Here is a 22,630-nt window from a genome sequence, read left to right as displayed (position 1 = left end):
CGGAGAAAATCAAAAAAGCACACTATGCAATGCCAACAGATAAAAGCAGAGACATATAATAAGTATGTAATGCTTGCAGAATATTGGGATGCAGCTGCTTTGTCCTTAGATATTGCTTTGCCTACATTTTAGCTGAACTTTCTGCTTTTGACATGGAACTTATACACATTTAGTACAGTATGTGGGGGGTTGTTGTCATTTATGCATGTCACCCCTCATTTCTCTTTCATGTCCTTCTGAAGGTCTCCAGGCAACTGCCTGTGTAAACATTGCTGCTGCTGCTGCTGCTGTTGTATTGGACAGTGTACAGAATTCTTCCTTCAGTCAAATAAAACCTTATTCCAAGTACTAAGAACTGCATCCTTTGGAAGTGCTTTCAGTTGCTTTTGCGCAGCGAAGAGATTGAGCAGGGATGACCATCTTGAACACCTTATTATTTATTCATTGCAGTTATTAATTACTGTACTTTTCAGGGCTCACCCCCAGCAAAGCAACCTACCAAGAGAAATAAAAATATTAGAAACTCAGAGAATAAGGAAGGCATTGAGTTGAATCAGATGCAGATTCATAAGAATGGATAACACCATCAAGTTTCTCTTAAAGAAAAGAAATGGTAAATGATAAGTTTTCAAGGCCTTTTTTGCAATTGCCAACCCTGAGGGATAGCTTAGTTGCTAGTGCATGAAACTCTTAGGGCCGTGGGTTCAAGTCACACGTTGGGTGAAAGATTCCTGCATTTAAATAAGCAATTGTACATTATATTTTCTTTTTTCAGGACATGGAATAAAGCACTATGAATCCCAGTGCTCTGCATGTGTTGCTGCTGTTTGGTGGTGGTTGTTTTTTGAAGAGAGAGTGAGAGAAACCCCGGTGCCTGAACATCTGAGTGGGTCTACTGATTGAAGTAGCAAATGCAGTATGTACAGAAGCGGGGCTTTGCTTCTCATTTTAAATTGAAACATTGTTGGGGGTTCCATTGTATCATGAGTCACCCTCTTTTGGTCCAGATATAAGGGTTTTCTGCTTCTTTTTGTGAAGCCTCTTCAGTCATTCCACTTGAGTACACACAAATATTTTTCACAAAGAGGATTTTGTAGAATCGCGGCCGCTTAAAATCTCCCTGGTCTCAAGTGTAACTCTCCTCAGTGCTTTTATCCAAGGCCTACTTCTCTCCCCCTCGAAATGACGACGATCTCGGAGGCAGCGTCATTTTAACTGCAGGGAGATTATCTGCCCGAGTTTTGTATTTAACTCCGGACACGTGACAACACAAAAGGAGTTTCTCTCCGAAGCGAGAACGTGGTGACCAAGGCGTCTGCCCTAATGGATGTCTATGAGGTGGGGAGGGAAATTTCCTAAAATTGACCCCCAGCCCGAAGTCTAAAGGCTCCCTCCCCAAATACGGTTCTAAATGTGCTTTTCAAACATGCAGCAGGCCCCAAGGAGCTGTTGGTAACGATTACAAAAGGTGTCCGTGGAGAGGAGGGGGCGGGCGCGCCGCGTTGCTGGGCTTTGCACTGTCACCGGAAGGCAGCAGCTGGAAATTCGGCTGCGCCGGGGCTTCCATGAACGCAAATGGGAGAGATTACTGCGGCTTGAGCTGCAGCAGCACGAGGCAAGCTGCTCCATTTTCAACTTTTCCGAAGCATATCCGTTTCAAATGCGCTAACGGCTGCGAGGGGGTTACTGAAAGCGCCGCCTCTTGTGTAACTAATGCGCCCCTCACGTCCGCGGCTGTGGAAGGAGGAACGCGGTGCTTGCTGCGTATACGTCCTTGGACTGCGTCTTTCTTCCTTTTTTTGCAGCCAAGCTAACAAACGCTTTAACTCTTTCCCCGTTGCACACATCCTCTAAGAGAAGGCGGAGCTGGGGGAAGGCGAGCGGAAAGACCTTTCTGGTGCGTAGTTTGCAAGCATCTCCCTCGCTACGAGCCAGTAAAATGGCCTGTTGTGTTGGTGCGCGCGCGCCCAGGCGAGGAGACGCTTGCAAATTCGTCTGCTCGCTCCCTAGCTCGCTTTGGTAAATATATTTAACCCTGGCGGAGGGGGCTTTGCGCCGCGGTGCATTTCGGGATCTGTAGTCTCTGGCCCCGTCCGCGACCTGAGCGAAAGCGGTGCCGAAAAACTACAACCCCCATGAGCGCCTGTGGAAGGCGGGGGTAAAAAGAGCAGAAGGAGCAGGAATGGGGAGGGGGGCGGAGAACACCCCTAGCGCACACAGTAGGGCAGGTTGCTGCTGCTGCTGCAGTAGCAACAGGGAAACCGCTGAAAAGTCCGCCGCACATGACATGAGAGGGAAGGAAGCGGAGTTGCTCTGCCCGTAGCCCGAAGGAGAGGGAGGCCAGCGCTTTGATTGCTCGGAGAGGGCGGGCGGCTGCGCGCAGTGCGGGACCCGCTGCTCGAAGGGAAGCGATTCCCTCGTCCTGTCCAGTCTTTCCACACACAGGGAGGAGGGGTGTTTGTGGCTTTCCTCCCTCCCTCCCGGTGTCCAACAGAGGACGGCAGCGGAGCGGACGTTTTCTGCTTGCCGCCCCCTCTCCAAAGAGTTGGAGCTGCGGGGTTCAAGCCCCCTACTCTTCCCTCGGCGCTACCCCGAGGGGCGGCTGCAAGGAGGGGATCTGGGTGGCTCTCGCGCCCTCGCCCGCTGCTGCCTTCCCTCCCCTCCGCTCCTTGACAAAAGGAGCGACGGAGGCGGCGTCTGAGCGTCCGCGGCGGGGCGGGGGGCAGCAGCAGCAGCAACACCGCCCCGTTGAGTTGTACTTTACTTTCGAGGCATCGGCTGCCGCCGGAGAAAGCCCGCAGCCCGGGCGGAGGTAGGCGATGAACGGCTTCGGCCCCGACGAAGTGACCCGCGGCGGGGGAGAAGCTGCCGCCGTCCCGGCCGTGGTGGCCAACGCCGCCGCCGCCGTGGAAGTCCTGCCGCCGCCGCCGCCCCTCCCGCAGCCGCCGGCCGGGCTAGGAGCTGCTTCGTCCGCCGCTGCGGCCACGGCGGCGGGCTCGGCCGGACCTCCGGGCGCGGCGGGGCCCGGCGCGGGACAGCTGTGCTGCCTGCGGGAGGAAGGCGAGCGGTGCAGCCGAGCCGCGGGCAACGCCAGCTTCAGCAAGCGCATCCAGAAGAGCATCTCGCAGAAGAAGGTGAAGATCGAGCTGGACAAGAGCGTAAGTGCCGGCTCAGGTCACTCGCTTTCCTTTGCCGGGATGGCTTTGTCGCCTCCTGCCTTATCCCACCCGAAGGCGTCGCAGTTCGACGCCGCCTGCTCTCCCTCATTTCATTTCGCTCTCCCCCAGCCCCGCTGCAAGCACAGAAAACATCAGTAGCCCCCAGATCTCGCACGCTGCGATGGAGGAGGAAACAAAAGCGAGCCGAGGAGGGGGGGAAATGAAATGAATGGGCGAGATGGTCTTCCTTGGGAAGCCCAGTGTTACGCGGCATTCCTTGCCTTTTTGCCTCTTTGTAACTGGGCGACCTGGCTGGCGTTCAGTCCCTGGGAAATGCCCTGGAAGGGGGAGCCCAGCTAATAGCCATCGATCTCCCTGCCCATTCCCCTTGCAGCCCATCCATTCCCGGCCCCGGGTGAGTTAACAAGAAAGAAGGAAATCAATGAAAGGTGTTTGCGTGGATAGGCTGTTATAGCACCCTCTCCCTTTACCCGGAGTACGGAGGCAATAAAAGGCAGTTGGATTTGTTTTTTGCTCTGCTTTCTTTCCCCCGCCTCCCGTCATTGAATGGCTGGCCGTTGTGGGTTTCTCCCTGTTTCTGTTGTGTGTGCCCTTGCTGTATAGTTGGCTGCGTGGCTGACGTTGCAAAAGCTGGGCTACTGGTCTTTGTAAGTGCGGGTGGAAGTGGCTGCTCTCTCCTCTCCCCACCCCCCTTCGGTTTGGCTTTTGCTTCTTCCCCAACCCCCTTTACAAATCGTAGTGGTCGTGTGTGCACGTCTCTTCGTAAGAAATCCCGGTTCTCTTTCGCTTTCTCCCAGGACCAGTCGTGTGTGTGTACGTGTGTGCTTCATGGAGTGTTTGTTTCTCTAGAGAGGGCAGTACTTGGCTGCTCCGCCTCGTGCTGCAGTGTTGCACGTCCTACTTTTGCCACTGTGTCGTCTTCCCCTTGGCAGCCATCAGGCTCTCTCGTTATAATCCTTTCTCTTTCGGCGAAACACCCGCAATCGTAGGAAACCCTGAAGGCTGGTCGTCCGACTTGTCTTCCTCATTCTTCCCCCACCCTCACTCCCTCCATCATGTTTAAAGGAAAGGCGGAGAGAGAAAAAACCATTTAGTACAACAGACATTCCTCAAGTCGGAGCACGTTAACCTGCGGAGTAAATGTCTGCCGGCTCATGGCTCCCTATTGCATGGCTAACACTCTGCTTGCGCTTTTTAACTGGAACGAACAAGTACTGTATTTTGAATCTCTTTATTTTACCGACTCAGTTAAAAGTGCATTGTTGATGCCTGGCAGCAAATAAAGGTTGCTAATAACATACTGCAAATATAATACCAGGAGGTAACTTGAAGGGTTGGTGGGGGAAGGTGTTCCTCAGTTTGTATTATGAAAGCGATATTTCCAAGTAGTTCCTAGTAGATTTTCAGTCAATCCTGCAGGGTTTTTACTGTAAATCTATTGATAGTTCCTTGGGGATTTACTCCCTACTGAGTATATTTAAGATTGCAGCTTTAGGATGCTGTTTCAACACACTTTCTAGGTAGTGAACCCAAGTGGAAGCAATGGCTTAAGTAAATATGTTTGAGATGTATGCTGTTAAGTGTCTTCAGGTTGGCATTTACACTCTCTAGTTTGTTTTTTTAAAGACAGTTTTTGTCTACAGATGTATTAAATTAAAAAGACCCCTTTGGCCCTGAATCTTGGCAGCTGCTAACTCAGTCACAGCATCCTAAATTTTGGGTTTTCAATCCAAAGAAACATAAGTTTGTATAGACTAGAGAATCTACTCTTGAAAGGTGGAAATAGTGTTTACATCCATTAACATACTAAATCTTATTAGAAGTAACAAAAAAGATGTAACTTTTGTCACTTTCCTATCCTTGTATTCTGCCCACTTTTGTGAAAAGGCTTTACTGAGTTTCTGATAACTGTATTTTTACTTAGCCAATGGGAATAAAATAGTGGTAAAAGGCATTTCCTGAGCCAAGCTGGTAACACTGCAGTAGCTTGTTAACGTAACAAGATTCCTCTGGCAGCTTTTGGTACCCTTGAATGTGTTTGTGGCTAATTTCACTTGACTCCTTTACTGAAAATCACTGGTGTCCTTTAGTTTGTGAGTTGTGAAGTTTGAGAATGTTGTTGCTGCCCAATGTTAACCTGTTGTTTTTTATTTTAAAAAACTTTCAGGCAAGGCATCTTTATATCTGTGATTTCCACAAAAATTTAATTCAAAGTGTCCGAAACAGAAGAAAGAGAAAAGGCAGCGATGATGATGGTGACTCTCCAGTGCAAGATGTGGACGCTCCAGAGGTAGATTAATATTCCTGCTATTATCTACATGTAGGCAAATGTTTTGTGGAGGCCATACAAAATGATGTTGTTGGTTGTTTTTTTTTAAGTGCTAGGTGATACAGACATTATTTTTTATTACTGAATCCCACATGTTTTGTATGTTTCCTTTATTGTGTCTTGATTGTATTGACATTGAAGCTCATCCTTTCTTTAAAAAAAGGAGAAGTTGGGAGCATGAAGGTACAGACCAGTCATTTCCAGTCTGCTGTTCTCCAGAAATGTTAGACTGCAGCTTCCATCTTCCCTGACCGTTGGTTGTACTGTGTGGGGTTGATGGGACTTAGTTCAAAACAACTAAAGTGGGCACCAGGTTGAGGAAGCTAGTGCACTAGATGGCCCCAGTGTATGATTTGTACAAAATACTTGTCAGAGAGTTGTCTGTTTGAAGTTCCGTTTCGTTTGCTGTGAAGCTCCTTACTCGGCCTGCTTCACAATGTGTCTCTGCATTTTCCCACTGCCTCAACGTGCAGTGTGGATCATTGCATAGGCAGCTGCTGAATACTGCATAATGGCTATTAGTCCATCTAGTTAATAATTTTGACAACATCTATCCAATGTTCGAAGCAGGCTTTTCCCAGCACCTACTACTTTAGCTGAGGTACTTTAGCTGGAGTTTCTGGGGATTGAAACATGGGCTTTATACTACTGCTACTACTACTACTACTAAAGGGACGCGGGTGGTGCTGTGGGTTAAACCACAGAGCCTAGGACTTGCTGAGAAGAAGGTCAGCGGTTCGAATCCCCGCGACGGGGTGAGCTCCCGTTGCTCGGTCCCTGCTCCTGCCAACCTAGCAGTTTGAAAGCACATCAAGGTGCAATTTGATAAATAGGTACCGCTCTGGTGGGCAGGTAAACGGCGTTTCCGTGTGCTGCTCTGGTTCGCCAGAAGCGGCTTAGTCATGCTGGCCACATGACCCAGAAGCTGTACGCCGGCTCCCTCGGCCAGTAAAGCGAGATGAGCGCCGCAACCCCAGAGTCATCCGCGACTGGACCTAATGGTCAGGGGCCCCTTTACCTTACTACTAATTTATTTCTACCCTGCCCATCTGGCTGGGTTCCCCAGCCACTCTGGGCGGCTTTCAACAGAACATTAAAAACAGAATAAAACTTCAAACATTAAAAGCTTCCCTAAACAGGGCTGCCTTCAGATGTCTTCTAAAATTCGGATAGTTGTTTATTTCTTTGACATCTGATGGGAGGGCATTCCTCAGGGTGGGCACCACTACCGAGAAGGCCCTCTGCCTGGTTCACTGTAACTTCACTTCTCGCAGTGATGGAACCGCAAGAAGGCCCTTGGTGCTGGACCTCAGTGTCCAGGTTGAACGATGGGGGTGGAGATGCCTCTTCAGATATACATGCAAAACATTTAATCTACCATGTTTAGAGTTTAGGATTTCTGACACTGCCTGTTCCAAGTGGTGGCTGTTGCTGGCATAGAAGCTTCATGTAATGCAATATACTTAAGAGGCCAAGGGAAAGCACATTGCCCAGAAAGTTCTGTTCAGCATGCGCACTATAAAATAACTTGTTGACATGGCCCTCGAGTTAACAGAATCTTGTAATTCCCTTGCAGGTTGATCTGTTTCAGTTGCAAGTAAACACACTAAGAAGATACAAAAGGCACTTCAAATTACAGACCAGACCGGGACTTAACAAAGCACAGCTTGTTGAAGTACATGCAATTTCATTTATTTATACTTTAGTAAAAAGAAATAAACAATGTGCTAGATTATGTGGCTCTTTTGAACTAGAGTTCTCAAATCCTTGCATTCTGATGACTTTCTTCTTTCTTTTTTGCTGACTATTGCTTCCTTGGTACACTTTCATACTGATGATTATGCAGCTTCCTGACAGGGTTAGGCTGTAATCCTATGAACATTTTAAATGGGAATAAATCTTGTGGGATTTGCTTCTAAGTAGACATGCACAGGACTGTGTACATGAGATGTAACCAAGATTGCACACGAAACAAAATCATTTGGGATGCTAGAGCCCTAAGCAGGTAGTAAAGGACCCTCAAGGATACCTGCAAGTTGGATGGCTGGGCAACATAATGATGATACTTGGTATCGCTGCAAAGTGCCTGAGATAAGAGAACGCTAATTCACATAAATGCTGGTGGAGGTCTGAATTGACTTTAACCAGCTAAGAAAGAGGTCCTGCAGACATAGTGGAAAACTAATCGAAAATGTCAGCTGAGTATGCTGCAGTGGTGGAACAGTGTATGATAATGATTCTTTTGAGCTTGTTGCATTGTGTGGGTCATCTTAGATTCTACAAAGCTAGAGGAAGCCTTCAGCTTAAGGCAGACAGGTAGTTCTTTATGCAACAACTTCTGGAATTCACTGCTTACCAGATGATTACTGGATGTTGTAATGTAGACAAAGCAATGGAGGGTGGCTATTAAGGCCAACACTGTTTTTGAGATTCTTAGGGGTGTTTCAGAAGTTTGGAGAGATCCTTTTGGAATGTTTCATTTGGTTTAGCATTCTCAGTATTTTGGTATCATCTACAGACCTGGCTACTTCACTGTCTGTTTTTATTCTAGGTTGTTTTTGAATAATTAAATTCCCAGTCCTAGTACTACTATTTTGTAGCCCACTGTTCTTCCACACTTCAAAATGTTGAACTCTTGAACAAGTTTTCAATAACAACCATTACCTTTTTGTATGGACTATTTTGTCTTGCTTGGTAGACCTATATCTCTCTCCCTGTTTAGGGACCAGACAATGTTGGATCCAGTGAGTTGGAGCTATGCTCCTTCCAGTTGCTTTTTGCTGAAATGGACAAATGGAAATAGTTCCCAGTGGCTCCAGAGTTTCCAGTTACCACCACTGCTTTGGCCTCTGTATTTGGCCAGTTTAGGACAGACTTCACCACTCTGGTGCCCTCCATATGTTTTGGTCTACAACTTACACCAGTAACTGTTCTGGTTAGGGCCAATGAAAGTTGTAGTCCAAAACATATGGAGGGCAGCAGGTTGTTAACTGATTTAGAACATCTCATGGGTTCATAGAATCATAGAGTTGGAAGAGACCACAAGGGCCATCGAGTCCAACCCCCTGCCAAGCAGGGTTGACTAGTTAAATGATATGTTTTTGCATTGGATGAATGTAAGAAGAGCATTCTGTATTCCTTGGAAAATAGGGTAGAATGCTTTATCACTGATACTCCTAAACTTTTCTGGGAGTTTTTTCCACAAAGAAAGTGAGACAACAATTCTTTAATTCGGTGTAAGATAAATGTAAATGTTCTAATACAATACTGGTGTCTTGTTCCTTGTGTGCCAATTGGCACCACCTATTAACTTCTGATGCTCAAGTTCTAAGAACTTGTGTTTGAAAGCCAGGCTAGATTCTACTGTGTTTTCTTCATAAATAATCTGCACAATACCTACTTATGTTCAAGGATATATATTTTTTCTTGCAGATAATTGGGTGTCATTTTCGGACGATTCCGGTGAATGAAAAAGACACTGTGGCCTATTTCATCTACTCTGTGAAGAACGATAAGAACAAATCTGATCTAAAAATGGACAGTGGTGTTCACTAAATAAGCAAACTTGAAACTCTGCAGGTGTAAAGACTGTTTTAGATTTGCTGAAGATTTCTTTGTAACTGGTATTCAGATGGAGAATTCTGATATTTTTCTTGGGAAAAATACTGCTCATAAATGATATTTCCATGGTAAAAATATTTTAAATAAATACTATTGGTGTTGCTGCACCTTCATGTGTATGGTGTCTGGCAAGTGTATAAGGCTATTACTGTATATTGCTTTTCAGTTTGTAAAAATAAGCTGAAATGTGGAATGCCCTCCTGTAAATCTCTTCTGGGCTGGGAGGGAGACAGCTAATGGTGTCAAGGTCGTGCTTCATGATGAATTAATTTGTGCTTCAGTTGCAAAGATAAGTGGTTATATTTGAATAATACGTTAAGAGACCTTTGTGTAACACAGCTCTTAACATACTTTCTGAAGCTTTTTCCTTCTCAGTGTCATCTTTTGTTTGGTTCAAAAATCATGCCAAGCCATGGTTCAGAAATATTTCTTAGGGGCTGATATGATGTCTGAATTGGCAGACCATGACATATGGTTAGGGTGGCAAACCAGACACAGAAACTATGGTTTGAAATGAGTTTGAAAGCAATAATTTGTGCTATTTGATGGTTTTAACACAGTGCCTGAACTGACAACCTCTTGGTATGGTTGTTGCTCTACTGCCCAAGGTTGCTTTGCCATAAAAGAGGAGAATAAACTTGTAAGTGCTGAGAACAGAAAAAATGAAAGCAGACAACTGACTATAAGGCAAGGTTTGTCTATGTGTGTGTTTAGAAGCTCCAACTATGGTTTGGGTTCTAAACTATGGTAACATAATCCACAGTTTAGCAAGATGTTCAAAATGAATCTCAATATTTGCTGTTGAGTCTTGCATACTTCCCAAAGAAGGTTTGGTTGCAGTTCCATATTAACTACCACAGTTATAAACAGCAAAATTGTTTATTGTCTAGTGCATAGCTTTCCAAACTGTGTTGTTACATGTTAGCGTATCACGCGAATGCTCCCAGGGCTGGAAAGGGGTTAGTTTAACCTCCGGTTTGCTGGCAAAACTGAATTACTATGTCGCGAAATGATACATGTCTAAAAGTGTGTCACCAACATGAAAAGTTTTGAAAGCTCTGGTATAGTGCTTCTATTGGGGGGGGGGGGTTTATAGTTGACAAACCATTGGTGGTGTATTACTCCCACAAATTTTAGTAGCTTTAAAAAAAGAGGACTCAGTGGCTTGTAGCCAGTATAGTATTCCCACTGGGGAATAGTGTTTTGTATTGCTTTCTTAAGTAATGTATTTTGCACTGTTTGACTTCTGCACTTCAGTAGTAGAAAAGAAAAACCACTCCTTTTGCCTTACTAAATATAACAGCTGTGATGTGAAAAGTGACTGTATCTGCTGTTTGTAATACTGTGGACTATCAGAAGATGGTCCAGCGGTTTTCAGCACTATAGGTGGACTGTCACATGGGTCCAACGAGCAATTTCCAAGTTGATCTGCTTTTCGGTTTAGGATGAGGGGGTGTATATACAGCATCTGGGTTGCAGATGCCCCAGTTGCCAGTTTAAATAGCTGGGCTCAAGCTTCTTCTAGATAGAGCCATGACAGGTGATTGGTGTCCTAGAAACTAACTGTGATAATTGGATATACAGTAGAAGTGGGTCTTTGTAAACGCATCTTCAAGTGTGCAGCCTAATGTACTCTCTTGTTTCCTGGTCTTGGGCCCTGCTGTGTAGCATATCCTTTTCCTCTCTTCTGTGCCAGTGCACAATATGAGTAAGCCCAACCCTACATGCTATCTTCAAACCACCTGCTCTTCTCAAGGTCATCACCTGTACTGAAAGTCACATTTGATGTTTTGTCACTCCCAGTTTAGACAAGATGCAGCCTGCAAAAGGTAAGTGATACCTAAAGATGCTGTTTTATTGAAAACCACAACCAGTGTTTGACAGTTTGAGAACTTGGGTTTGAATTTGTGATTAGAAAAGCAACCGAAATCTCTATTTTAAATGCAGCACAAATCTATGCATGTTTACTCAGTAATATGTTCCACTGTGTTAAGTAGGGCTTGTTTCCAGCAAAGTACATTTGTACCTTGGAAGTCGGATGGAATCCATTCCAGAAGTCCGTTCGACTTCCAAAACGTTCGGAAACCAAAGTGCGGCTTCTGATTGGCCACAGGAAGCTCCTGCAGCCAATCGGAAGCCTCGTTGGACATTCGACTTCCAAAAATAGTTCGACAACCAGAACAGTCACTTCTGGGTTTGTGGCGTTTGGGAGCCAAAACGTTCGAGAGCTAAGCTGTTTGAAAACCAAGGTACGACTGTATGCATAGGATTGCTGTGAGGCTGAAGTTATAACACTGTCATCTTCTACCATCTGATTGTGAGTATAAATCTTGTTTTTTGGCCAGCAGTTAAGGCCAAGAGTTTCTCCAACATTGTGCTGTTACATAACATTTTCTTAGAATTTAGGAATGAATCCCACTGACACAAAAGGCAAAGCTGTAGAAAGTTAGAAACCCTGGTTGAATTGCATGTAGTTATAAAAAACGTCGTACTGTAGTGTTCGCTGTCATGTGAAATCTTTGCCTTACGGCTGAATACCGATTACAACAACCCACATAGAGGCACCTGGGAGATAAAAACCTATAAGCCTTTTCCTGCCCTTTTGTATGCTTTTGGATCAGAAGCAGAATAGTGCGGAAACATTGCCAAAAGGAATAGATTACCAAAGTTAGGCTGAAATCCTATACACACGCTGGAGTAAGTCCCCTTGAATTTACAGGGACTTGCTTATGAGTGAACATGTAGTGTAACCATAACTTTTTGGTGGGGTGACTTCCTATAATAGCCTTCTAGCCCCCATGTGAGAAACCTAAATATAGCTGATTACTATACAGGTGTGTTTGTTCCTGTGGCCTCATGACTCTATGCATACCTAAATAATACCTAAATAAGAACTGCTTGATTCAGCTGCAAAAAAGCATACTTTGGACAAGTATGCAACAGTGGTATTAAACTTTCTCAAGGGGAGTTACTAGTATCCTTACACTGTACTGTTCAACATCATGATTAGACAGAAGACGGTAGATAATACAAAATTCAGAGCAGACGCAGACATAATAGGCACAGCATTCAATATGACCTCAGACTGCAGAGATGGACTGGTGCCAAAAGTCTAGTTCGAGAAGGACAAATGAACACTTAGGGGGGAAAAGGACTATATGAGTGCTCAAAGCGATATTTAAATCAGTCTTGGTATGTCGGCAAGCATTACCTTCTTTTTGAACTGACCATACACAAATCATTATAACAAATGGGGGGAAAGGGGCTGTCTATAAATAAATTTTAAGGTATTTACTGCATAGGCAGCATTTGTTTTGTGAAATACTTAAGTATGTAGAACAATCATAAATTGTGTTGTGATACAAGAGGATAATATTCTTGTGTTGCTAGAAGCAGACTTGGCTTAACACTTAGGAAGTTAATCCTGCTTTGTTTCACAGTAGCGTTAGACTTCATTGAGAGTACTTTGATTGGCTCTTGAGATTGATAAAGGTAAGATGAATGCAAAACACAATTATCATATTGAGAAAATTGAGCTAGGTGTGCACACTGTTGAATGAATGGCTGAAATCCCCACCCCTTGCTGCTCTAAGAAAGCTGCCTATCTAGCTTCTAATTAAATACTGCAAAAGATAAGCCGCAACAGCCACAGGCAGCTTATTTATTTGCTTCCCTTAAACGTTTGGACAGTTTCGCAGTGTTTTATCATTAATTTTCTGGTAGCTGAAACATATTTCTTGCTCCAGTCTCAGGAATAGGATTGAGCAATTTTTCTTCTACCCAAGAGCCTTTTAAATATTTGAAAATTGCACATCTGTGCTTTTCCACCCCAAGCTTTTATTTCTCCATAGTAAACATACCCATTTTTTTTTTTAAAAAAACCTTTCTTCCCAATTAGACGACAAATCGTGGCTGGCGCTAAGGAGATACAATCAGCTCAGAGCATCACAAGTTGCGCAGGCATGTCCCACTAACAGTGAAATGTAAAATGCAATCCTCTGTATGCTCTGAAGTATGGCTCTCTGTGTTCAGTGCGGCTTACTGACCCATTCTTAAGCAGTGTCAAAATTGTTGGATTGTCCCCTGGCACATAAGTATAAAATAATTTTACTAATGGGCTACCTAGAACAATTTAAGAGCTGAAGATGGTAAGATTAGTCTCCTCTCATTGTACTTACTATGCAAAAATAAAACACATGCCAGCAGCATTTAAATACCTTAATGGGCAGAATCCGTAACAGATTATGAGTTATTCAATGTGCCTTCAATGCTGGCTAGCCCTGTTAATAGTTTATATTGTATTTCCTGGCAGTTTTTAGGTGAAACACATTTGGAAGCTTCAGGAGTTTTCATAGATCAATGAAAAATATTTTATGCTTCCTGTTGTCAAATGTATCTGTTGCTTTTCCTTTCCTTTTTTTCCCTCTCCAGGCACTTTTTATCGACCCTTTTATCATTTCCACAAAGAAGGCTTTGCGTTTGTTAGTGCTTCCACAGTTGCACAGAATTTCTTCTCTTTTATCCTGTACTTGGAATGAGAATTGCTGATAAAGCAAAAGAGGCCTGCCCATGCCCTGTTCTACATATCCAAATACTTCTGTCGCTGGCTGGGTGTTGATGGCCAATGTCATGCAAAATGCACGCTGCAAAGAGTTGCGAGGAGTAAATCTAATTGGTTTTACATGCAAATAATTGCATGTAATGGAACACTGGTGCCATTTTTCCGAAAAGAAAAGCAGTTTTTTTGGGGGGGGGGAATGGAGTGTTGGGAAGGAAAGAAATGCTTAACCCCTGTCGCAGTGACACCCCCTGCCCCCCCCGTCCTGTAATAAGCACTGAACACTTACCCAAAATCCCCCTGCAGGAAGGAACATTAAATGGGACTTAAACTGAAAAAGAAAAACACGTTGCTGTATTTTATTTTGCTTAAAAATGAATTTGCATATCTGTACTCGTGTCTCTGTGTTCTCCTTTAAAGATGAGATGCATTTAAAGTTATTAATGCCATGTATTTTTTTCAGACGTGGCCTGATCTAAACCAGCTGAAGTTGTGTTGTGTTCATGGAGCTTTGATTCAAGTCCATGCGTGATCAGCTGCTGTTTGATTGTAAGTCTGTTTTTATAGCAGCTGTGTCTCCTTAACCACATAAAAGCATAAAGGTGTCTTTAGAATTTTATAACTGAAATGTATGTAGAAGCTTGTAAAGTCCCACTAGTCGCAACAGCCCCATCTTCAGAGAGATGGCAAGAGACAGGAAGAGAGGGCACGGGGAAACCAAAATGTAAAGAATTGCCATCAAAGGGCTCCAGGGTAGATAATATAATCAGAATTGTAGAGCTGGAAGAGACGCTCTGAGGGTCACCCAGTCATTCCCCTGTAATGCAGGCATCTTGACACACGGTCCCCCATCCAATTTCAAACCATGTAAGACCCTGCTTAGCTTTGCAAATGTGCTAACAGTTTCTGTGAAGTGTGCAATAGCTGTTTCAATGGAAACTACATCACTTTAAATGGCCATTGAACTCCTTAAAAAGTAGTATGATGGGATTAATTACGCTTGCAGTTCAGTGTCTTAGTCTATTAAATGAGAGAATTGAGAATTACATCTTGCTTTATTTGTGTAACAACTGATACTTCAAGTTGCGTACAAATAGTTAAAACACCAAGAATTAAAGAAAACAGTCATATGAAACACTTTAGCTAAGTCTTGGTTAATTTAGTCTTTGTTATTAAGACAATCCCACCCAAGCAGCCCTGAGAAGAAGTGTATCTTCTATGGTATGTTACTTAGGTCAGGTCAATGAACATCAACATCACTACCAAATTAGATTTGAGAGCTCTGCTACATATGGGGTTTTATTAACTTTAATTTTACTGTCCCTAAAGTCTACTTCCTTGGAGGTAATACCCATGCAATGAATGGTAAACATGGTGCTGTTAGTCTTGTTTAAACATAACATTGAATGCCTAAAAAATGGTGGCTATAGTAGCTTCCGTATTGCATTCAAAGTCCATCTTCTTTAGACCTGATGACCACATAAGCTTTATTCCAGTCTTCATGAACAAAGTCCTGCATTTGCCGTCCTTTCTCAAACGCAGTGTTTCTTCATGGCTTGTTGCAGGGAATCACAAATGATATTTTTGGCCCAAAAAAGATACCCCTGAAAGAAATTGGCAGAAATTCAAATCGGGAAGTATGCTATAGGTATTATACTTTCATTCTTCTTGTGTTTCTTAAATATGCAAAGTGGCTTACAAGAATAATGAAAACACAATAAATGAAAGACAGACTAAACAACCATAAAAGCAGACACTTTATAAAGCCAGCAATCAAATTAGAAGCAGACAACTAAATGTAAAAAGGAAGTTGGAAATAATAATAAAAGTTCTCAGCAACTGTCTGAAGACTAAAACGGAAGGAGCTTAGTAGGTCTCCATGGGGAGTGTATTCCCACAATTCAGTGATCATTCCATTTAAAAAGCTCTATCTTGAGTTCCTCCTACTAGTCTAATTCCATGTAAAGAAGGAATGAGCTACTAATGCTGACCTTAACTTCTGGCCAGACTCTTGTGGGAGTAGGTAGTCTTCCAGGTAACCTGACTTTAATGCATTTAGGGATTTAAAGGTTAGAACCCATACTTGAGTCAGGAAATAAGTAAGTAAGCAATGCAGATCTTACAAGAGAGAGGTGACAATAGTAATCAGGCAGCCACATTTTGGACCAATTGAAGTTTCCAGGTGGTCTTTCAATTTCCCTACTGAAACTGGAGGCAAATCATTTCATTAAATGCAAATTACCCAGGCTTCTACCTGAACTTTAGGTTAAAAGGCTCAGGACCACATGTGAGGTTTTAATAATATATGGGTCCTAAAATATACTTAAAACTGCCCCGTTAAAAGCAGTGGTGCTTCAGAATAAGCTCCATTAGTATTCAAACACTTGTTTCCTTAAAAGAACACTGCTAAGTTCTTTTTTCCTTTTTTATTGCAAACCATTTTTTGTTCTTTGTTTGTATACCAATTATGCTTAGTTATATTGGCCACTGTCTCTGTATGGCCTATGAATTACACCGAGATGTAAAAATTGTGCCCCCCCCCCCAGATTTTGCAGGACAGCAATTCCCATCATACTTGTTAATTGACCATGCTGGCAGGTGGTTGATGAGGACTGTAGTCCAACAACAGCTGGACAGCCACAGGCTCCCCATCCCTGAATTAGATAGAGCTTAAAGAGCTCAGTTTATCTGAATTCCTAATGTCTCTGGAAATGAGGGTTATTGACCAATTTCTAAATACCAAGCCCATTTACTTTCCTCCCCAACAGCACAATGTTCTGCATGGTTATGTTGGGCTTCTGCCAGATAAACAGAATAGGGTTGAAAGGAACTACTGGAGAAGGGAAAATGTGAAGCATCTAGCTCCTGAACCTACCTGTTACTTATTCCATATAACCTGATTTCATGGTGTTGTGTGTTCCAGTTACCATACTGCCACCACCTCAGTACACACACTGCTGCCTCCAAAATACCACCCCCTCCCTTTTCCCCTCTTGTCTATGCTGCTCATCTTTGAAATTAGCAGCAACAGAGGTGCTCTTGTAATAACCAGTGCTGTCCTCAGAACGACCGTTTCTACCCCAAATTCCATGATGAACAAGTGGACACACCTATTGAATCAGTGGCCCTATGTCCTATAGTTTGTGTTACACCAAAGACTTACGTGGGATTACATATTGTTAGCTATCCTTAGGTCCAAAATATCTGAATATTTATTAGGTAAGGAAAAAGAGTGGTGGTGGTCTAAAACAGAAGTCAGAATCCACCCTGGGATCTTACAACAAAGTGCAGTATATAAATCTAATAAATAAAAATAAAATTAAGAATGACCCATCATGAAACTTGACATACCAAGTCAGTCCATTGGTCTGTCTACTTCCATATTGTCTAAACAGACTGGCAGTGGCTCTGGTTTCAGGCAGGGAATATTCCCAGCCCTACCTGAAGTCACTGAGCGTTGACCTGGGGACCTTTTGCATGCAAAGCAGATGCTTGACCACTGAGCTACAGTGCCTCCCTCAGACAGTGTACATCCAGGTTCTGACCTGTCCAAGGTTGCTTACTTTCGGCAAGATCCCTGTGCCATGTCTTCGGACCATAGCACTCCTATGTCATATTTTGGTACTGAAGCTTTGAAACGGGCTTATTTGTCTTGTCATCATTTGGGACATTAGATAATAATAGATGGAGGGTTTTTCTGCTTTTGATTTCAATGAAGCTATGCAATCCTATGCATATCAAGTCACAAGTAAGAACCGTTGAGTTCAGTGGGACTTGGTGCACATCATTAAACATGTATAATTATACACTTTAGTTTTGTTTGACTGTCTCGCCAGAGTGGTGCATGCTCTAGTTATCTCTCGCTTGGACTACTGCAATGCACTCTGTGTGAGGCTACCTTTGAAGGTGACTACAACTAATCCAGAATGCGGCAGCTAGACTGGTGACTGGGAGCGGCCGCCAAGACCACATAACACCGGTCTTGAAAGACCTACATTGGTTCCCAGTGCGTTTCTGAGCACAATTCAAAGTGTTGGTGCTGACCTTTAAAGCCCTAAATGGCCTCAGTACAGTATACCTGAAGGAGAGTCTCAACCCCCATCGTTCAGCCTGGACACTGAGGTCCAGCGCCAAGGGCCTTCTGGCGGTTCCCTCACTGCAAGATGCCCAGGTTACAGGGAAGAAGAAGAAGAGTTTGGATTTGATATCCTGCTTTATCACTACCCAAAGGAGTCTCAAAGCGGCTAACATTCTCCTTTCCCTTCCTCCCCCACAACAAACACTCTGTGAGGTGAGTGGGGCTGAGAGACTTCAAAGAAGTGTGACTAGCCCAAGGTCACCCAGCAGAGGACCTTCTCAGTAGTGGCACCCGCCCTGTGGAACGCCCTCCCACAGGGGAGACTTTTATGAGACATTTGAAGGCAGCCCTGTTTAGGGAAGCCTTTAATGTTTGATGGACTACTGTATTTTAATATTTTGTTGAAAGCTGCCCAGAGTGGCTGGGGAAACCCAGTCAGATGGGCAGGGTATAAATAATAAATTTATTATTATTGTTGTTGTTGTTGTTGTTGTTGTTATATCTCTCCTTGCAAAGAAAAGAAAGCAAGAGTCAAAGAAGTTACTTACTTTGGGCAGCAGAGCAATTCATTAAAATTACAATAGCAGACCATCTCACAGCCCTTTCCCTCCCAGAAGTGATCTTGAAGAAGCCCGTCAATTGGACGAAGACTGGCCACTCCCTCTGGGACGCTGTGACAGTTGTGGTCTTTTAATATTTTCCTGTAACAGGAGAGGCGGCCAGATGGTGTTGGGTTGGTCCCAAGCAGAAAGCTCAGAAACAGAAGAGTGGAGAGCATCGTCATTTTTGTGCTATCTTGGCAAGAGTTTGCAAATAGTGCTAGCGAGAGAAAAGAAAAGGCGCTTAGCTGGGTGCCGACATAAAATCAGTCTATTTATCAAATTCATCCCTTTAGCTCTGTTTTTCCACTATCCATGAACAGGAGAGGTTTGATTCCATTTGCATTTAAAGCCAAATCTTACCAAATTGTCGCTTTCTAAAAGAATATGAGAACTGAAGCACAGCCATCCTATGAAATTCACACTTACCCAAAGTTCTCAACGCAGTTCCCTAAGCAATGTTTGCAAATATGCATATGCTAGGGGAATGTGTGCATATGAATGCATATATTAGTGAAAATAACATACAGAAATGCATACTAGGGAAAATTGCTCACAGAAATGGGCACATTTGTGAAGATAGCATACAAAAACTAGGAGAAATTAGCAATTCCACGATGTTGTGATGGTCTTTGCAAGGTGTTGGGTGGAACTACACACATGCCCTCCTTTAGATTAAGTTTGGCAGGAAAAAACAGTGAAATTATGTGAACATGTTAAATTGAAGTGATCTTTTCAGCAGGTTGTTTCAGAAAACGTTCTGAGACTTGCACAAACAGATGATGAAACTGGAAAATGTGTTGCTAAGGCACAAATCATTGCTAGAGCAATCCAGATTCTCATTCTGACCCAGATTGTCACATCTGCCAGAATCAGAGGGTGTTTTAAAAAACACTGTATTTTTTGCTCTATAAGACTCACTTTTTCCCTCCTAAAAAGTAAGGGGAAATGTGTGTGCATCTTATGGAGTGAATGCAGGCTGTGCAGCTATCGCAGAAGCCAGAACAGCAAGAGGGATTGCTGCTTTCACTGTGCAGCGATCCCTCTTGCTGTTCTGGCTTCTGAGATTCAGAATATTTTTTTCTTGTTTTCCTCCTCCAAGGTGCGCCTTGTGGTCTGGTACGTCTTATAGAGCGAAAAATACGGTAACTTTAACCATAGCAATGGGATTTAACAGAGCTATACAGGCCACTGTGTTGTGCAGAAGCCAATATTCCTGAGCCACTCTTTTTCCTAGGTGCTAGTCAGCCCTCGTTTCCAGGTTGATGCCCATCTTTGACTTCAATCAGCACAGGATTTGAACCAGATAGAAACTTTTAAGCCATTGTAGCTATCCCCAGTGGTATAGATGTACATCAGGATCTCTCCAGCACTTTGATCCCTCAGTCAACACAATAAGTAAATCTTGTCTATGTTCCAAGTGTATCTATTGTTGTACCGTTTACAGTATTTAAGATGGTGATGGCATGGTGTTGCCAGTTTTAAAAAACAGTGAATCCTAAAATGTGTCCTCAGCTGTTGTGTGGATTAGAACTAAAGAAGCTTGTTGATGTTCTTTGAGGAAAGTCCAAATAATGTACCAAATAAGGTCCCAAATAAGATATTGAAGTGTTTACTCTTGGTATCCCAGCATATTTTCTGAGGCCTGAGGTGAAAGTGTGTGTGCAGAGGACCTATTGTTTTTATGCTCTAAACCAGGCATCCCCAAACTTGGCCCTCCAGATGTTTTGGGATTACAACTCCCATCATCTCTAGCTAACAGGACCAGTGGTCAGGGATGATGGGAATTGTAGTCCCAAAACTTCTGGAGGGCCAAGTTTGGTGATGCCTGCTCTAAACAATATGATATGGTTTGTACTATAAACTTATTAAGGGAGCATTAATTGACACCACATTGGTACCTCAGAAGTCAAACGGAATCCGTTCCGGAAGTCTGTTCTACTTCCAAAACGTTCGGAAACCAAGGCACTGCTTCCAGTTGGCTGCAGGACGCTCCTGCAGCCAAGTGGAAGCCTCTTTGGATGTTTGGGTTCCAAAGAACATTCACAAACTGGGAACACTCACTTCCGGGGTTGTGGTATTCAGAAGCCAAAACATTCGACTTGCAAGGCTTTCATCAACCAAGGTACAACACTACTGCTTTAAATTGCTGAGTGTTATGGATGATACACTACCCAAATGATGACTTCAAAAACACACTCCCTGTGCAGTGTTTTCAAGGCTCCTTTCTGTTCAAGGTTAGACTCCATCTGTTAGGTTGCTTTTGTACAGGATCAAATTCTTCTAATTTCTCATATCAGATGTGCACATAATCTAAGATAGGCAGTCTTAACAGATTTTGCCCTTTGTTACACATTCTCAGCATTTTAAATGTTTCAAAAGAGAGATCTGAATATATGCTTTGAGTTAACACACATTTATTAATGTATTTAAATATGTAGTTTTAGGAAATAATTTTCAAAATCACAGATTAATGTGAAAATGGATTGTGGTGATGGATAAAAGCATGAGAAACAGACTCGGAGAAGTTAGTCTATTATTTGGGCTTTTTGGAATGACCCTGATAAGAAATGACAGCAAAGTAACAGAGGAAGAAGAAAAAGTTTTAGGAGAAGAATCCAACTTACCTGTAAATTCCTTAATTGTGGGAATTTGGACAGTGGAAAACTGCCCTCAATTTTTTCCAGTGTGTTTTGCCTCCCATCTTACTGCCCAAGCTCCCTTGTCTCCCTCTCTGCTGGAGTATTGGTCTATGTTCAGAGGTATATTTCATATCCTGAGTTTTAACTGTTTTCATGTCAAAAAGGTTCTATTTCCCAGTAATAAATGTGACTTGGACTGTGTGGACCAAATATCCACGTTCTAGCTACTATGGAAGCCCATTGACAATGCTAATGTGCACATCTTGTCACTTGTGTCTTATTTTCAGGCTTCTCTAGTAAGTGAGGTGATGTGAATTACACCCATCTGTTTTCTTGGAATTAGAAAGGTGCGCTAATCATTTTTGGTACTGCTGTGGTTCAAGCAGGCAGACTATCCTCTCTCTCTCTCCTCTTGTGTGTGTGTCCACTTATGAATCAAAGAAAGAGAGTTTAAAAATACATGGTATGCAATACTACAGAGCAGTGCTGGAAATTATTATTATGGAGCGAAGAATGGGTATGAAGATGACAAATAAGAATATCCATGTACATTCTGGTTTCTCTGGAGAAATTAAATGGGGGTTTAATGTAAAACAACAACAACCCTAGTGCCTCTAAAGAATCATGGAATTGATGGTCTGTTTTCACAAAGAGTCAATTCATGGAATCTCTTCTTGGTGGATTCGCTGCTCTGCTCACCATCTCACACATAGTGGTACTGTCTGTCTTGGCAAACTGGCAAACATATAATTTTAAGATATTCTAGTTCAATGAATGCATTTGTTGCTGACATTCACTATATTAAACACATCAAAATTTAATTTTTCCAGCACTGCTCTGTAGTATTGCATACCCTGTATTTTTAAGCTCTCTCTCTTGGATTCATAACAAAGAAAAGAGATTATCTTTCCTCAGCTACTTAGTCAAGGCTGTTAAGCAAATTAATACCTCTTTATATCCTCCACCACCTGAGGTGCAGGTCGCCTCCGCCTTCTTGGGCTGTTTTCCGCTTGCCTGGGTTCAACGCACGTGGCTTTAGTTTTAGCTCTTAGAACCAACCCAGAGAAAACTAATTAACTAGGATCATTTGCATGGGGCAGGGAAGAGACATACCTTATTTGTTTGCTTATTTTTCTTGCCTCCTTGCCAGTTGTGTCTTTTCAAATGTTGAAGCAAGCTAAAGGGAGATGCTGCGGGGAAGGAGGGCTGGAAGAAAATCCCGGATAAATGCTCCTTTGTTTGTCCTGATTCTTGATTTCCCAGTGGTAGACTGTCGCTAAGGAGAGAACGGCAAGGAAGCTGGCAAAAGAGAAATGAAGAGCTCTCCCTTTCCAACAGAAAGCAATTGGTCTACACATACAATTTCAAGCAAAATGTAAAATAAAAATAAAATTACCAAAGACAGGAAGGGGAAATATGTCGCAGTGTGAAAGCAAATAAATAGCAAAGTGTGTGCATCAGAGTTGGGCAGCATGAGCTGAGGTATGTTTACTCACAAGTAAGTCCACTGAGAGCCCTTTAAGCAACCTTAGGCTACTTCGTGCAATCATCTGTCAATGTGAGCAGACCACAGTGCCCTTGTGGGGCATATTGGGTGATATTTAGCTAAGTTCTACTCAAGAGT

The 22,630-nt window shown here is 43.2% G+C and overlaps 2 protein-coding genes across 2 annotated transcripts in view; one reads left to right on the top strand and one right to left on the bottom strand.

The window, feature by feature from the left end:
• The first annotated feature begins 2,173 nt into the window (after positions 1-2,173).
• On the top strand, positions 2,174-9,236 carry SAP30 (Sin3A associated protein 30). Its single transcript, XM_081875495.1, has 4 exons — positions 2,174-3,158; positions 5,347-5,469; positions 7,085-7,183; positions 8,941-9,236. Exons 1-4 carry the CDS (start codon positions 2,820-2,822, stop codon positions 9,061-9,063), a joined length of 684 nt encoding a protein of 227 aa, XP_081731621.1. The 5' UTR covers positions 2,174-2,819; the 3' UTR covers positions 9,064-9,236.
• Positions 9,237-13,008: 3,772 nt separating this feature from the next.
• SCRG1 (stimulator of chondrogenesis 1) overlaps positions 13,009-22,630 on the bottom strand; it is a 58,243-nt gene continuing 48,621 nt past the window's right edge. Inside the window, exons 2-4 of the mRNA XM_081875534.1 lie at positions 22,120-22,329; positions 18,314-18,584; positions 13,009-15,291 (exon numbers count right to left, since the gene is read on the bottom strand). Of these exons, the coding sequence (XP_081731660.1) occupies positions 15,237-15,291; positions 18,314-18,549 (291 nt within the window). The 5' untranslated portion in view covers positions 18,550-18,584; positions 22,120-22,329 and the 3' untranslated portion in view covers positions 13,009-15,236. The remainder of the gene's footprint in view (positions 15,292-18,313; positions 18,585-22,119; positions 22,330-22,630) is intronic.

The sequence above is a fragment of the Podarcis erhardii genome, assembly GCF_964252035.2.
Source record: "Podarcis erhardii genome assembly, chromosome: 9".
Taxonomy (NCBI): domain Eukaryota; kingdom Metazoa; phylum Chordata; class Lepidosauria; order Squamata; family Lacertidae; genus Podarcis; species Podarcis erhardii.
The sequence above is the reverse complement of the archived record's forward strand: the minus strand, read 5'-3'. Positions and strand labels throughout refer to the sequence as shown.

Coding starts and splice junctions, on each gene's coding strand:
- SAP30 (XM_081875495.1), top strand. CDS start 2,820: ATGAACGGCTTCGGCCCCGACGAAGTGACCCGCGGCGGGGGAGAAGCT. Junction 3,159..5,346: donor AGATCGAGCTGGACAAGAGC/GTAAGTGCCGGC, acceptor AAAAACTTTCAG/GCAAGGCATCTTTATATCTG. Junction 5,470..7,084: donor AAGATGTGGACGCTCCAGAG/GTAGATTAATAT, acceptor ATTCCCTTGCAG/GTTGATCTGTTTCAGTTGCA.